The sequence below is a fragment of the Bombus vancouverensis genome, chromosome 10, assembly GCF_051014615.1.
Source record: "Bombus vancouverensis nearcticus chromosome 10, iyBomVanc1_principal, whole genome shotgun sequence".
Lineage (NCBI taxonomy): Eukaryota > Metazoa > Arthropoda > Insecta > Hymenoptera > Apidae > Bombus > Bombus vancouverensis.
Genome location: NC_134920.1, coordinates 5,253,015 through 5,270,075, shown reverse-complemented (window position 1 = coordinate 5,270,075; position 17,061 = coordinate 5,253,015). Strand labels below are relative to the sequence as shown.

The 17,061-nt window shown below is 39.8% G+C and overlaps 1 protein-coding gene and 1 long non-coding RNA gene across 3 annotated transcripts in view; one reads left to right on the top strand and one right to left on the bottom strand.

Annotated features, from left to right (window-relative positions):
• The window catches only part of LOC117157793 (uncharacterized), a 130,768-nt gene that overhangs the window by 59,465 nt on the left and 54,242 nt on the right, over nt 1–17,061 (bottom strand). The gene's annotated exons all lie outside the window — the stretch shown is intronic.
• Nucleotides 1–17,061, top strand: part of knockout (Stork-head domain-containing protein knockout) — a 111,456-nt gene that overhangs the window by 43,602 nt on the left and 50,793 nt on the right. For both annotated transcript variants that reach the window (XM_033336055.2, XM_033336054.2), the window contains exon 2: nt 12,464–12,721. In XM_033336055.2, the coding sequence (XP_033191946.2) occupies nt 12,521–12,721 (201 nt within the window). In that variant the 5' untranslated portion in view covers nt 12,464–12,520. The remainder of the gene's footprint in view (nt 1–12,463; nt 12,722–17,061) is intronic.

The following is a 17,061-nucleotide window of genomic DNA, read 5'->3' as shown; positions in this document are numbered from 1 at the left end:
CCTCTCCATACACGATCCTCGATCTCGCGTCTCGTACACGTAACTGAATTTCGAAATTGCCTCGCTTCGTAACGTTGACGACGTCGTGTTCTTTGCCTGAGACAATCACGGAAAGTTTAGTTTTGTAGAAAACTCTTTCGCGTACACAGTATCGATAGGAGCTAATTTCATGGTGGTACCCAGGTAATTAGTGCTTAACATCGTAGCGTGTATTAACGGCAATTTATAATACGCCACGGCAGTACCGCTACGTTTGCCTATCGCTGATCGAGACCCAGTTCCATAAGTCGACGCCATTAACAACCGAATTCATCCTGCTAAACGCGATCTTCGTAATTTTCACAGTGCGAACCTATTATTATAGCTACTGGTTATTGAATTAGGCTCGCTCTAAATTTCCATTTTTCACTCTTTTGAAAGAATTAAGCGGTAGAATTGTGAGTGTTTATTGATTACTGTGCTACTATTTATACGTACATCAGATAATTTATATTTCCACCTTTATCTTCGTTAAAGCTTCATGCATATTCTTATGCGTTAACCACGTGACTTATGAATACTAATTTTTCACGATCTTCATCAAACATCTCAGATCACAACAACTGTGTTTGGTTGAATCAGCAATAATAGCGCGATATTGAAATTAAAATATCTCCTAAAGTAATAGCTCCTTGATGTAAATAGAATAATACTTTCTTTATAAATAATAATGAGTGACATCAAACATTGTACTATAGTAAAAAAGATGTATGATACCATTTAAAACAACATACTTGACATACCCTCTGTACATCCATTTACAATGAGATAGCTACTAATATTAAACTTTGAACTTTGGTCTGCGATATTTTTACCGGAGATAATAATAATTTTATTGTTTACATTTTTAATAAATAATTGAGCAACCAGGGATAATAACACGTCTGCGTAGATACGATCGTTTTTTGACAAATAAAACTGAGATTCGCTGGGATGGTCAAACTCGTCCCAGGCCAACCGAACCTTTCCCTCTATCGTTATTTCAATAATGTTCATGTACGGTGCAATTTATACTGTTTGAGCCGCATTATCCTCGCGGTGACCCATGCGCTAACGGCCTCGACGCAATTGACATCCTTTAGTTGAGAATGCATCAGCTCCTCACGGCGTCATCCTCGTCATCCGCCGTTTTACCGTTGCTTGTCATTATGGAGATACGAAGCCTCGGTTATCCCTCGTGACCCTGCTCGCTAGTTGCTTTTCTGTATTTTTCCCATCTTTTATTTTTTCACACGACGCCCAACAGATTTCACGCGAATGACTCTATGGAAATCGTCTCGAGCGATCCTTGGAAAGTTCTCTGGATTTATCATGGACAATGTTTCTCTACGAAATATGCCTCGAATTCTGTTACGTCTCAATCGTGTTTTATTATCGTCTCGACCGAGAAAAAGTTTCTTAATGTTTTAAGAAAATCTTTGAGATACGAGAGAGATCATGAATATCGGTAATTCTTTGAAGAAATTTTCTAAGAATGAAAAAATACAATCTGGTCGAAAGTGAGCCAAAGGGGGCAGCAGAATTATACTTGGCGTGTGAAATAGACGCCAATTATATGGATAGAAAGATAATGAATTACATACTGTGATATTTGTGCGATATTGGATAATGGAGCATGATGTGGATAGTATGAGTAACATCTGAAAAGTCATAGTGGAAGTGTAAATCAAAAATCAAGAGTACACTGTTAAAAATGTGCGGCTATATCATCTTCATTACTTCATAAGGTGGATATTGCATAAGGTGCAAAATAGTTAAATTGATAAAGACAGTAATTGGTATCGACTTTTTACTGACAGCTTTTTATACTCCTGTTGCAAGTGAGTTTCATAACAAGCTAGATAGTCTAGCGATATTCTAATCACATATTCGATTACATGAAACGCACATTTCAAACGCTTTTTTTGTACTCATAAGAATTACATAATATATATACTGTCATTTCAGGTGAGTATCAAAGTCACCTTTACGCTACTTAGTAACTTAATAAACCAAAACGTTTACATATAGAATTAGTCTTATTAGCTTTTACCTTATAAGCATATACTTATTTTCGACCTAATTGTATGTTTCTAACGCTAAAAAAATATCTTTAAAACTCGCAAACTTGCTACAAATGCTCCTCCGTTCCAAATTTCGTGTTACATATTTCCTTAAAATATAACAAATCTTTCTTATTTGCTACAGTATGAACAAAACTGAGATACAAGGATTCGCAAAAGGGTTAAAAATCCAAAATTCGTTGCATTCTAATACGAAAGAAAATAACGTAATAATCCATTAATCTTAATTGTTCCACCGTTTTCCAAAACGTATTGCATGATCGTCGCGTAAAAATCGCGAAATTAACTCAACTCATTAGCGAAGCAGTGCGAACACGTTCGAACGAATGATTTGCGCTAATCGTTGGCGAGACCGTGCAAATTACGGACAATTTGAGGCTTTCCGTTAGCATATCGTGGCCATGTGTACATAAATCTTGATACGAGACGCTCGTTGGCCGTCTACTGAAATACGGTTAAAAGCGGAAATCAAGTATCCGCGGAATCGATAGACGATTTAAATGATAATTTATCCCGGCAGGAATACTCGAGTTTTATAATTATTGACTTCACGAGCTTTAATAGGCTGCTGGTCAGCTTTCCCATGTGGATATACTATATCGTTAACAAGGACCCAACAGCGGTGGCACTGTTGCGCGCAAAAGCGTTAAGGATAAATAAAACAACAAATGAAATGAAAGTAAATGCATAATGCATGTAGTAAGAGTAACGATAACTCCGTGCTCTATTTCACGTACGAGGACGATCATTTTAACAGACAATCAGAAGCAATTTCGCAAGAACGAAATTATGCTGGACATTTACAGCGTCCGCGGGAAACACGCTTGATACTGGCAATTTTAGTATCTACGTGTTCCGCTGCAAATACAACCTAACGATTCGAAAGATCGCCGAGGCAATTAAAATGAAACGAGGAAGGTACCTAAAGTATAAAGGTGATACAAAAACGCTAACGATAGGCATTTTTCGCCTGTATAATGTGTATTACATAAAAGATTATACAAAACATTTTCATCGTATCACGTAGCTTTGTTGTAATAGGTTGATATTGAAATAGAATTTATACCTGCATTTAATTGAAAAGTTCCTGTGAATACCGCACCGATAGCGCAGACAGGTGCAAATTAGTCCGTGACGAGGCGCGTAATAAATAGGAATTCCTACACATTCTCTCGCGGCGATGCTAAACGACGCCGATAGGTGCAAAATTATTTTCATACGCGAGTGCGAAACACGTAGTTTGTTGTTTGGCTTATTCCATCCGGATATCTCACATACATCAAATGCCCGTTAAGAAATAAAATAGGAGGATCTAGAAGTTAATACGAATTAATTACCACTTCTGCGAATACACGCAATTAGACTTTTATTAATCTTATACTAACGGAAAATCATATCATTTGCAATTATGAAATATTTTTTCCATTCGCTTCCTACGATGCATTTTTCACATCCTTTGTATCAAAGATAAAAGATACCTATCGTATCTCAAAAGGAACATAGTATTCGCGTAAGAAAGGAAGAACTTCGTCAGAAAATTTGTCTATCGTTTTCCACCTTTAAGATTGATAAAAAGTAAGAAACTTTAAACAATCGTAAACTCTATAACTACGAACCAATCCTAATCTAAAGATCCTGATCAAACCACTAGACAACCGAATCACGCAAATCGAAAACTCTAAAACATCAAGATAAGGCTCTGAACTTTCGCTATATCCATTAAAACAAAATAAAACCTCTTTAACAGAAAACACAGCAACCTCGTAGATTCCACCGTGGAACGTTGCCATAGAATGGTACACCTGCCCGTCGCATTGTCAGCGAGTAAAGAAAGAGAAGCGGAGCGTAGGATCGAAGACTGGGAGATCGAAGTACCGGAGGTTGTCCATAAGGAAACGGAGAACGAGGCGACTGAGCCGCGTGTGTTCTCCGGGACTCCTCTTCTCCTTCTCTCACCGACCGCCACTATGGTATACGAGCGTAATGGACGAATGGGCAGCTGCTGGCAAGGATTTAACGCGCGGACCTGGGTGGTCCCGGATAGATACGTACTCACGAGAGTTATACGTGCTCGCGGCGCTACGTATTCATAACCTTATCCACGCTCCGCAGAAAATAATACCGCGCGCCATTCATTATGTATACGTTTGCGAGCCGCGCCGCGGCATGTGTCCGCGCGGCTTGTGCATCCGAGCGGAGACCGCATGCGGCGAAAACTTTTCCCGCGAGCCGTCCCGTCGAAAGGGAGCGCGCGTACTTCGTGTCTTCGACCTCCGTTGACGGGACAACGCGACGATCACGATCCAGTTGCCTCGCCGGAATCGATGAATGCCAGATAGACGCGATCCAGCGTTCTCCTCGATTTAATAAATTACGAACGTGTGGAGTGCACGGGTATACGTGAGAAAGAGGAAATGTAGCCGATTGTAGAAGTCTGTTTACGTTCACTCGATTTATTCGTCTGCGTTGTTGAGGAATCTTTTACGCTTGCGTATCGATACGAAATGACTCCGAATTGTGTTGAATACTTTTTTATTTTATAGCGGTAAAGCGAAGTGCCGAATGAAAAGCATTTTAACTATGTGATGGTAAAATTTGTTCGAAAAATGTAATTGTTATTATGCTTATATAATAACACGTAAATATAGTTTGAAAAGTAATATATGTGAAATATGTCATGTATATGTATATAAAGATATGCATGCGTCAAAATTAGCTTTAACCGAACAGGTCACAAAATTGTTTGGACTCGATTTTGACAGAAATGACGAAGCTTCTAATTTTATGGGTGCTAGGAATATTTCTTGTTATTAATCCTTATGGAGAACTTATAAAATGCCTGTTACTATGATTTTATACATATGTACGTATATACAGACAGAGCAAGTACACGTACTGCACGCTTTTGCGATATTCTCCTCTTTGTTGGAAAATCGTCGATCTGAATAAAGTTTTGTCTCCACGAATTACGCACAATTACAAAACATGGTTGATAAGCAGCGTTTACCTTTGTACATCTAATAATACGTTTTTCCCCTGCATAGCGCGAAGAAATCTTCACAATGAAGTAGAAAGAGTATAACAACTTGCTTACAATGACCCTCTGTTTGCAGGTCTTTGCACCGATCTGGAATCTTTCCCATGACTCGAGAAAAAAGATTCATTTCATCTAAAACAATAAAAAGTCACGCTATCTCGTAGGCTTCTTCTACGAAGAAATCATCCCGCTACTTTCACGGTTTCACAAATATCATCGATATTTTATTACACGCGTTTGATTTATCTTTCTCTCTGCTCCTTTGTTCGTTTCTCTGTTCTTGCGTTCCTTCGATCGTTCGTCATCTGTTTCTTCGGGCCGACGCGCGACGTTGTATATCTGGTATATTTGTCAAGTATCGCTGCAGGGTGAACTCAAACATAATTATACACCGCACTGGTCACTGTTATATAATTACACCATGGTAGATACGAATATAAACCGTGCGTTCAACAGTTGGCTCGTTATCTGCATGTATCGAGGCTGCTCGAGCCGCAACTCTTTTCCGTGATTCAGCGGTAGGTGGATACATCCTCTTCGCCGTGTGTGCTTATAGTCGAAAGACAGAACGACCAAGACTTCCACTTCATTGTTGCCCTTGCTGGTGCTTACAATGAAGTCACGTTGAATCGTTGAATGCAACATAAACCGTCGCTTTGCTGTATCGTGCTGCTTGATTTAATAAATCACGAAAGCGCCGCGTTTAATACGCGCATCTCTTCCATCAATAACGTAGATACGTAGCAAACCCTCGGGGATCGTTCTTTCGGGATGGAACATTGTTCGTAGAACTCATCCCTCCTATGACTTCGAAGGATCGTAAATTTGAAAATTACACGCCTCGTTCAGTTTAGCAACGGAGCCAGAAACGGAGGGTAAGCTCAATTATATGGCGGATAATCGAAAGGGAAATGGAACAGGTACGAACAATCGTTTTAACTGTTGGAATCTGGGCGTGAAACGCTACGACGAAATTTAGCTTCTAGATCGCCATGATGTTTATTAGATATTTGTGGTTCTTCAGGCTAAGATCGTACTTTCGATGATATACCAGTAGCATCGATAATACCGATGGAAAATCCATTACGACTCAAAGTGCAAAAGCCCGTTGTTTCTTGACAGAAGTTGGATCTCCAACGAAAGAACCCCTGTACCTAATTTTTAAGAATTTTCTATACTCTCGGTAGTTTAATAGGGAAAGGATTACCGCAGCTGAACGATTACGCTTTCTCTAGATTCTGAATTTCAAAAAAACAAGAATGAGTAATTTATTTGGGCACATATGATGGATAAGTCAGCGACTTGATCATTCGATACAACTATCCCATCGACCAACGTTAAAAATATTCTTCGACGTTCGATCACTCGAGTAGTAGTTTCTCTTTTCTTATACATATTTTCGATAATCGACATTCGCTTTTAATCGTGTTCGGTGGTAAATCAGATTGGTCATGGTGTTCGCGGAATGAGCGGAGTAACCTTCGGTAAAAATTACAGCGCGACTGCATCTGCCGGCGCGTCAACTTGCTTTTAATTACCTAATTTCTCTTTAGGGACGTCTGCCTTTATTTGGCCTATCATTAGGGGCGACGATGCTCGTTCGATCCTACCCGTTATACGGTTTACGAGGAATGGTCCGACGATGTGCTTTCTAGACACTCGACGAAGCTCGTTCCGTTCGCTGGAAGAGCCGGTGCTACATCAAAAGGTCCGTGGCAACGGTTAATATATGCAAACCTCTTCTACTCGCCTCGCGTCTGCATTCTACGTATATACCCGATTCGACACCGTACCAACAGATGGATGAATAACGACAGAGTGGCAAATTGATGTTACAACGGATCGAAAGCGCGCTGGGTGATTTATTCGCTCGTAAAAATGGTACCTGTGCAAATATTCCGTGGTAGCCATCGTTCTCGGCGATTCTACCTTCTCGCCGATGAGCAGAGAAGGGGGAACACTGAAATCCTGACAAATATTTATGTACGCGAACGGCCACGTATTTATCGACAAGTTAAAAAGTATTATAGTTGAGCACGATTCTCTCTAGGCACGATTCAACTTCTCAGTCTTGCTATAGCTCGCGCTATTATTCATCTTTCATAAACACCGGTGTGTGTACGCGCTCATGTGTGCGCCGATATGTCCATATACAGATCCGTGCAAGGCTAAACAGATTTTCTTACGGGCAATGGCATGCTCATCCGCGTCTAGCGTCGACTAATTGTGAAACGAAACGACGAGACTATGATAAACTCGCGGCCTTCTTGCCTGCCTCCTGGGAAAACAGTCTTAACTCGACTGTTATTTTAAGCTTTCTCAACCGACGTTTTAGATTTTCCATTTGGAAATCACTGGCAAACACTTTCCAGCAATAGTCAGTTTCGAATATTTCAAATTGATCTGCTTGTACAAGATATTCTACGCGACCTTGAGCAGCAATTATGAACAACTACTACTAAAGCACCGTGACTGTGCTTCGTGTCGTGGCGTTACAGGTGCGTATTAAAAAGACACGGAGGATTGCGTTGATGTGCTGGCAATTAAGGGTGTAATTATCGTGTTCAATTTTGAACGTGTAACAGGTAAGAAAGAAATTACAGCGGGCTTATCGGACCGGCAATCAATCCTCGCCTTTCTCAAGCCACGATAGTCTTCACTGTGGAAGATGAACCGTGCGGCCTACTTTTTCATTCTACCATGGAACACTAGAAGCAATCCACCCACAATATTCGAATGTAGAGCCTGCGAGATCTTGATCGTCATTGTAGGTCAAGAATCGCGGAATATGTTCCTTCGGATGGGAAGACGTTGCACGAGTGGAACGAGGAAAACAGACGACAAGAAAGTGGTTTTTTGGAAATTAGTTTTTCAAGAAGAAAAAAATAAAATAAACAAGATATAAATAGAAAAGAATAAAAGAAATAAACAAGAAAGGGACACGTGAATATCGACAAGCAAAGATATTGGATAAATTCCGTTGGAATCGTTTCACAGAATGAAGCAATCAGTTTCTTTGATAAGACGAGACATCCTTTGGAAAAGACACATAACTGACGCAAGGAATGCATTTAAATGGCTCCATTGTGAGCAAAGTCCTGCGTATGGAATGGGACTCCGCTGGAACGGTTCTATCCCCTGTTCTATCTAACTTTGGGAAAGTGGGGGTGATCGATGAAAAATTATGTCGATGAAGTTGTTAAAGGACGATGTAAAGGACGATCATAGTTGAATCTGCCTTCCCTTAGAATATGGTCCATTCTTTGTAACTTCCATACAATCGATACATATTTTTTTCGATTTTTGAAAATTGTATATACGTCGTATTTTTTTATATTGCAAACGAATCAGAAAGCTGTAAAATCATTGTAGTTTGTGTTCGATCGAATTCAGGGACGAGTTAATAAAGCGGTTCAGATTTGAATGAAAAATAAGGCGTCTGTCGAATGACTTTCTCTTGACACGCGCGTCAATGAACGAAATTGGTACGAGCTGAAAAGGATCATTGCACGATCTTGGAATCAATCTATCGACATATCTGGATGGCCAGTTTCGGGAGACGAGCGGTTAACAACAGAGCCGGCATGACTGACGGCGACTTAATGAGATTCGTCACAATGCAAAGACACGCTGATGACTCATACTGCAGGAAGTCTACCCCGAGCGAAGCGAGACCGGATGTCTTCCGTTCTTTAAATTGGCACGAGGTGAAACGAAGTCAGTGACACTGCCGGTGACAGAACAATCTTAACCGTTTCAAATTTTCAGGTTTCTACATATTTAAATGTTCAAACGTGCAAACTTCCAAACTTTTAAATTTTCAAATATTGGAATATTCCAATTTTTATATTTTTAAATGCTTTGAAGATATTCAAATATTCGAATTGTCAGAAATTTAGAAATCTTTCAGTTATCGAATCTTAGTATTCGAAACTTTACAAAACTAAAACCGAACTTCAATCGAAAACTGCAAATATTCTATTCAGAAGATTGTTTCAGAAATAGAAACCTACTAGTCTTTAGAGATTCGTTGGACTTTCGAAGCCGAATGATAATTTATATACCTTTTAAGCTGTGAATGACAACTGTTCACGATCAACTTTCGCCGACGCGGTTAATTTGTCTCATAAGACAAATTTACTCGGTCATACTTCCCAAGATTCATTGATGAATCACTCCGAGACAAATTAATTTTCTCTGCCGCGTCATTGCGACCTTCACTCGCAGACTTAGTATATAAATTCATCGCGATTTTATCGAACGTACATATCTTGTTTAACGTTACCTTGTAAATATGGTTGATTTTATTTCCTGTCTTATCCTTATCCATAAAAAGCATGAACGTATTACGCGATTCAAGAAAGTGCATGTGTCGGTGAGTCACGCCAGAGGAAGTTCTCTTTTTTTTCTCCCTTTCCGTTTTCCTGATTTTTAATCGAGTACGATCTAGGCAAACTAGCACAAGGTGAAACGAAGGAAATTAAGCGACCATACGAACAAAAAGCATTAACGGAACAATTTTACCTGGCAGGGATTGCGTGTCTATGCGCCATTTTATATCTACATTTCTAGTATTCAATCGCCGCAATGCAGGAGAAGTTTCGCCTGTTCTCAAGATCGGCACGATAATAAAATATGATGAACGGTCTGCTAATTGAATACTGAGAAAGTTACATTATTGTTCCATTAACAACACCGATCTATCCTCTCTACGTTCCTCGACTCGTTCCACGTTTTACAGAAAATTCTCCATTTGATATGTAATGAGATATAAAAGATGTCTCACGGAGCTGTAATTCTTTACAAAACGACCAATAAAATCTCCGCAATTTCCTCTTTACGACTATTACTTCTCCTGAGAATATTTAATTTTCTGATTCGTAATAACATTTAACAAAATCCAATTTACGTCTAATTTCACTTTACTCTCTATCGAATGACGAGCTAGAAAATATTTCCACTAACGAAAATATGCAAATATTAAAACATCAAATATCTTGGTTGTTATTTGTCAACGCGAAGAAAGTATTCAAAGACTGTCAACGTTTCCCTCATTGTTCCCATATTTCAGCAAGGGACGTCAAAAAGTTTATAGGACCAATGAATTTCGTCTGACCCCAGGGGACAAGGGACCAAAGAGAGAAAAATATTCGCGGACGAATTTCATGGTCGGTGCAATTTCTTCAGGGTAGCGCAAACTGCAACACTATATTAGAGGAATTGTCTGGATCGGCTGCGCCTTGGAGCGTTGCCAAAGGCGCGAGATTACTTCGTTGATTCCTTCCGGGCCCCACAATTCGATGCGGCCGTAATTGCCAGGCTTCCGTGCCAAATTTACGACCGTTCTGTTTTACCAAAAAGATCTAGACGTTTTAGAGCGTGTACCTTGGCACGCTGTACAGCGATATAATATTCATCCATGCTGTTATCAGTGATAGCTGCAAAAGCCATTTTTCTTTGCTGTGTATCATTATCGAACCTAGATCGCGAAACGGATTTTTCCACTCTGCTATAAAGCAGAGACAAGCTTCAGAATAGAATAATATAATAAACTTTATCTCTAGATGGCTAACCAACTTAAAAAGATTATAAAGTGGCGAGTAAAATTATGACGAACTCGATTTAATTTACGAAATAAAAATGTGCAAACCTATATTTCTCCAGTGCTTCGAGTTAAGATAGATTCGGGAAAAACATCACGCCACATTTTTATATGAAATATTTTCGATAGAAAACGAAAATGTGCCGAGAAAAAGAATTCTTCGTCTTCTACTACATTTCGCTCATAATGAAATTTCCAAAAAGGAAGCATCCACGAGAAAACAATTTCTTCCGACGGTGTTTCACGTCAGAGCCGTCACGTTGATGCAATCATGTCCCCTTCGCACATAATTCTTCTCCGAAACGGCTCTTCCCTCTTTAGCACCCCTTTTTGCAACCTCTAGTCCTAGCGACCACGTGGATTTTTGCGGATGAGATTCCTTCAGCTTGCTGATGACCAAAGGGACTGGGCGTAAATCAATTAGGAGGCCGGCGTGGTAGTTGTTGATACAATAAAGAGAAACGTGACGTTGCTTTGTGACCGGCAGGAAACGAGACGAAGGGCGAATCGAACGTGTCGAGATGAAAATGAACGTTTCATCTGTTACATTTCATTGAGTTTCTTCGCTAATTATCCTACTTAATTCTTCCCAGTTTTCTGGGTTGAAACTCTTCTGTCGTTAAAAAATCTTGCAAATTCGAAGAAAATGCGAAAGAATCATTGTTGGCACGTATGCCCAAATTTTTGTTTCAATTTGGTAATGGTATCAGTTCTTTTGCCTGTTGAGATAAAACTGAGGTTGAAATACGAAGCGTTCGGACGCCACAGTGATCAACTCTGTAAATTGGAAAGTACAGATAAACGATGTTACAAATATTATTCTTTTAAATTCCAACAGGAATTTACTGTCAGTTGCGCCATTTACTTGTAATTAGCGAAATTATAAAAGTAAATTATCTGTTTCTTGAAAATTGAACATCGCATATATTGCCTAACATAACGAAATTAAGAAATTTATAAAAAAAAAATAAGGTTAATCAACTTGACTTTTGTGAGGCACATATGTACAAATTGGAAGAATAAACATCCTTTCACCGTGTCAAAGATTTTCTACAGAGAAATTAAATACATATATATATATACACCCATACGATTATTCCAAAAGTTTACGATCGTGCTAATGGAAGGAAACCTTAAACATATTGAGAAACGCAGCAGCTCGAAACCTTTTACAAATCGATTCGCGCGTTAAGTATTATCCAGCTGCGTTTAATTACTTTTAAGAGGTACTAATTGCCGAACGTCGATTCGAGGTGAACGCGCAGCTGCAGAATTCCTCGAAGCAGCCTCGTGGAATAATGCAACTAATGCAAGGTGCTGCTTCAACGTCCCATCCACCCGTGTAGCTTGATAGTATGCGCAGCACTCGAGTTTGCGCGAAAGTTTCACAAACGAGGATAACGGTACCGCGAACTCCACGAGTGTTATCGTTCCTCTACGTAATCGTAGATAAGAATTATCAGAGGAAAGCTTGTATACACAAACGAATTCAACGCTTGTCTACCTGTCGGTTGAAAGTAAATGAATAAAAACCATTAAGAAAGAAAGAAAACACTCTTACGAGTTCATCAAACTTCTTCGTTCGCGGATTTACGATCGAGAGATAGTGGCAAAAAGTAAATCGATCTTCGATCTAATTCAAACTCTAACTTTCGTCTTTTTCTCTCAACGCGAAATTGCTACATCAGAAGTACGTTAACGGGTTCGTTTCCTGTTTTTCAGATTCCGTGATGCCACCACCGCCGAGTGTTTGGAATCGTTAAGAACGGGCCTCGAAAAATGGGCTCGATCTTGGGAGACGGGACGAGCCCTGGAGGCTCAGGACCCTCCCGATGCCTCTTGCTTTTACAAAGGTCCCTGGCGATTCAGCTGACTAGGGGCCCGCCTCCTCAGGTTCTGAACGCCAGCCCACGGGAGAGTCCCAAGGAGCATCCAGCCGACGAGATGTGGATGTACGATAAAGGTTACAATTTGTTTCAGGTGAGTCGATGTACACGCCGCATTATCCTGAATTATCTGTATACTTCTCTATGCGTGTTATAGCCCGCGGAACGCATTCCTCTCGGCAGAGTTAGCCTCCCAACATTTTTCCATGTAACGATCTGTTACAACCGTACCGTGTGGCTACCGACTGTCCGTCCATTATACCCAACATACTTTTCTTTTATTCAGAAGCACAACTAGTTACATGCTTTATGCCTCGTCGAAGAGGCTAGCTATTCCGTATAATCTGACTCGATGATGGCGACATTTCGTTACGCTATTATAAATCCTCGTACGAACCCTCTTTTTGTTCCTTTCGCGCGAGGTATGAATCGGATACGAACACCATGAGACGTGACGGTCGAAATTGTTTTTGGGAAACGGCCAGATTAGACGTTAACGACGTATATGATACACGTGTACGTATAATAAAACGATACGGTGTATCTCTTCCGAACTGCTGAGCCGTTTTTACAACTCAGCGTTTCCGAAGCGAAGATTGGCGTTGATTGGATGCACCGTTACGCCGGAATGAGACAATATGAATTACGAGCAATTTTGCGAGGCAACCTTAACGGCAGGGGAGGATGAGACGAGGCAACGAGTTAAGTGGCGGATGTTCTATGGTCTTGTCGACTCTTCGATATCTGTCGTAATCCTGGTCCACGTGGCCTCTTCTACTCTGTCGGTTGCGGATTTACGCGACACGCAGCGAACGTGACAAAGCCGCTCAAACACTACAAACACCTAGATTCCACGCAAACGTGTTCCATCCATGGGTCTCTATCTGTCCATAAACAAGTTCCAGAACGGCTGATCGCTAATTTAACCGAATCGACGCTCATTCGTGAAGACAGGCCGTTTATTGACCACACCTAGATTTCTTTTCTCTTCGGGAGAGAACGATCTGTTCAATGGTTGCTCATCGAAGCTCATGCTGCCAGGCAAAGGAAATCAAATTGGGATCCGCCTTTCGACGGGGAAGAGCACCTCTTCAGTTTCAATGAGCACTAGCCGGGGGTGGAGCATTCTCCGGGGGAACGTTAACCACAGCTGCTCCTTCTTGCAAGGCAGGAAATAAGATGATAATAGTTTAGCTAGCAGGGCTCACTGATTCGTTCGATCTACGACAATGCCGCCTTCGTGCCAGCATCCTCGGCAACCTTTAACTTTTCCTTTAACTTTATACCTGCACCTCACTGAAGCTTGACTTTACAATCTCTGTCTGGGTCTGTTTTAACACTTGCCCTCGCACATAAATTCAGTAGTCGGATTGCGAAGCATCTTTTTAGACGCGTAGTATGTGCCACACAGATATAGCGAGGTTATAAATTTAACAAATGAATTCTTTCCATCTCCGCAAATTTGATGCCGCAAAGGTGTTAATCTTGAAGAGAAATCTCAAAGGACCTTAAGACTACGGGGAAGACAAGAAACTTCTATTAGAAAGTCAAAGTTTTGAGTATTGAATGGAGGAGGAGGGACTTTGTAAAAGTTTATGAGAGTTTAAAAGGTTTCATGCCCTTTTTACGAGATCAGAGTCAAAGTCGTTGACTACTTTGGAGGCTGTATTAAAGATCAAAGAAGACGACGAATCTCCAAGGTCTTTCTTCTTTGAAAGAACGTGAAAACGTCAAATTGATAAATTGGTGCCAGACAGATGCTTTCGTCACGCTTAGCAAGCAAAGGCAGTCGGGGAAGAATCGATCGTTGAAGGGCAAACGATAATAGCTCGTGCCACCCTCTTCTTGTTTTGCATATCGTCACACGATCACATCCCATGAATGCTTACTTCCCTTGCGCTTACGACCTTTTTTAGGTTTCAAGCCAGAAAATATCGTACGAATAAGTATGCATATACGTACTACTTGTATTATATCTTATAATTTTTGTTGAGGTTGACTGATAGAGGAACGAGTAGATGAATTTGTAATAGAAAAATATATTGAAATAAGTATAGGTATAAGTATAAATATAAGTATAGGTATAGTGTATGCTGATCCAGATCCTCACTCTTACAGTGTTACAATGCAGTAGGAAGAAAGAATGATAGAGAGCACGTTGATATATTTTTGGCAAAGGACATTAGCAAAAAGTTAACCTTGGTGTGTATCTGTAGCTGAAGGCTACAAGAAACAGCAATAGAAATGTACTTATAGCTCTTTTATTTCTAGACCCTGTAATCCGAAACAAAATTTATATTCAAAGGCACAATAATATGGACCTTTCCTTATTTTGAATTTTTTCACTAAATTCTATTCTCCTCGTAACAGCGGTCTCCAGGTCACGGATATAGAAAAGAAAAAGTTGTAGAGTTTTTCTTCAAGTAATTACTTCAACAATTTTAATAATTTTTATCTTTATTGTTGTTCAAGTCATGTTTTGTGATTTGTCTCAAGTCGCATTCTCCGCGGTTATTTACGAGCTTGTTACGTCATTTTTATCTAGCAGAACGGTTTATTGGTCATTTTGTACTTGGTAAATAACAAAACGTAAAATGATTTAAGTAGATCGATTCGATCGTTAAGAAAGGGTGTGAAACGATCTCTTGTTCGCTTGATAAGGAGTCATAATCTTACGGTGAATTGGATCAACGCACTATAATTGTCAGACTAATTAGAGCCGCGGCAGAAACTGCTGCATTTACAGCCGGCGTTGTCGTTTCACAATACGGAGACCAGCTTATTTATTGCCACCGTTAATTATTGTTCGCCGCGACTGACTTCAAGAGAGATATTATCAATGTTGCACGGAACTATCGAGTTGGTACTGCTGCTACAGATTCCATCTCGTTTAAGTCTGCCTTATGTTCGACGTTCTCTTTAGAATATTATACGGTGCTACGGTCCTCGATGAACGCTGGTATAGATAAATATCAATCGAATCTTATTGTACCTGTGGTCGTAAATTGCACTTAATTGCAGGGACTTAAACTCTGGGACAATTAACAGGTAATTGTTCGATCGAGTGGTCGCTGTCGCTCTTCATTTAGAATGGATTCGCCTATTATTGAGACATTAAATTAAAATCGTTTAGACCGTTCGAAATCAAGAACGTATTGTAATTAGTAATATCTGTGAAATGATCGGATATAAAATTAAACCTGTCCCGTGGAGTGAAAGCGCGACACGCTAGCGGTAACTGACACGGTGCAGTGTTGATTTTGCTATAGTCCAACGAGAGCTACTTGAAAAGAATGATTATTCGAGAAAACATAGAGAAAATTGAGTTCTCAGTTCGAAAATCCCGTGTATCCGGATATTGTAAATAAACGAGCTCTCGCGTATCAAAGGAAAATGTTTCGAATCTGTTATTATAAGGTTAGGATGCTGTTCCATTCATCGCGAAATAACCATATTGTATAGCAACGGAAAAGTCAGATACTTGAGCGTTTCACGACTATAATCTACAGATTACACAAGGGGTGAGCAGTTTACTTAGGGTCGCCGTAATCAAGCCAACTTTGCCGATCGATATCAAGGCAAACTTTATTTTGTACCTCTGGAAAACATCGTTCTCCACGAAATAATCGATATTTAGGTAGATCAGTAATTCTTTCGTATTAAAGAAATCGCTTTATCATTCTTTGTGCGACGAGAATATTGCCGTAACACGTTAGAAACGTTAGAAACACACGAGAAACAACATTTTTAGAAACAATGTCGTGTGGATTGTAAACAAGTTGAATGTCGAGTGCATAAACAACGTATGTACTCGGTTACACACCGGAGGAAGGAGTGAAACCATAGTTCGTTTTATTGCGGATATTATGCCAGGAACACACATATTTGCGATACATTTTCCTTTTGAACGTGAAACACGATCCTAGAGCAGACACCACTACACAACAGCAACAGTAACATACATCTCGAGCTGGATGCACCGAGGAATCGTGTTACCCCTGGTGCCGCCGTAAGCGGAAATGGATTGTAAATAGGAGTAAAACCGCCGGATTAATATAAATATCACGACGCAGAAGATCTAGGAAGTATATATCCTGGAAAAATTTTCCTCTAGATAATCGGATGAGATATGGCCTTTAGATAAATATAGAAGCTTCGATTAAATTTATGATTCCTATCGAAAGTGTGACTAACATAATTTATCGTTTTATAACAAATTTTAACAACGTTAATTTATTAACAGTATGAAATATAAAATGTATATAACGTTCAACATTTTATAGAAAATAATTCTGAACAGTTCGCTAAAGGATCGACACAGGCTCGTGCCTTTTATCAATTTGTTACGTTGCGATAAGAGTAAAAACGCAATATGCACATCGTTTCATTACTTATGAGCGATCTTATCTTCGTAATTTCTAATAAAAATTTGCA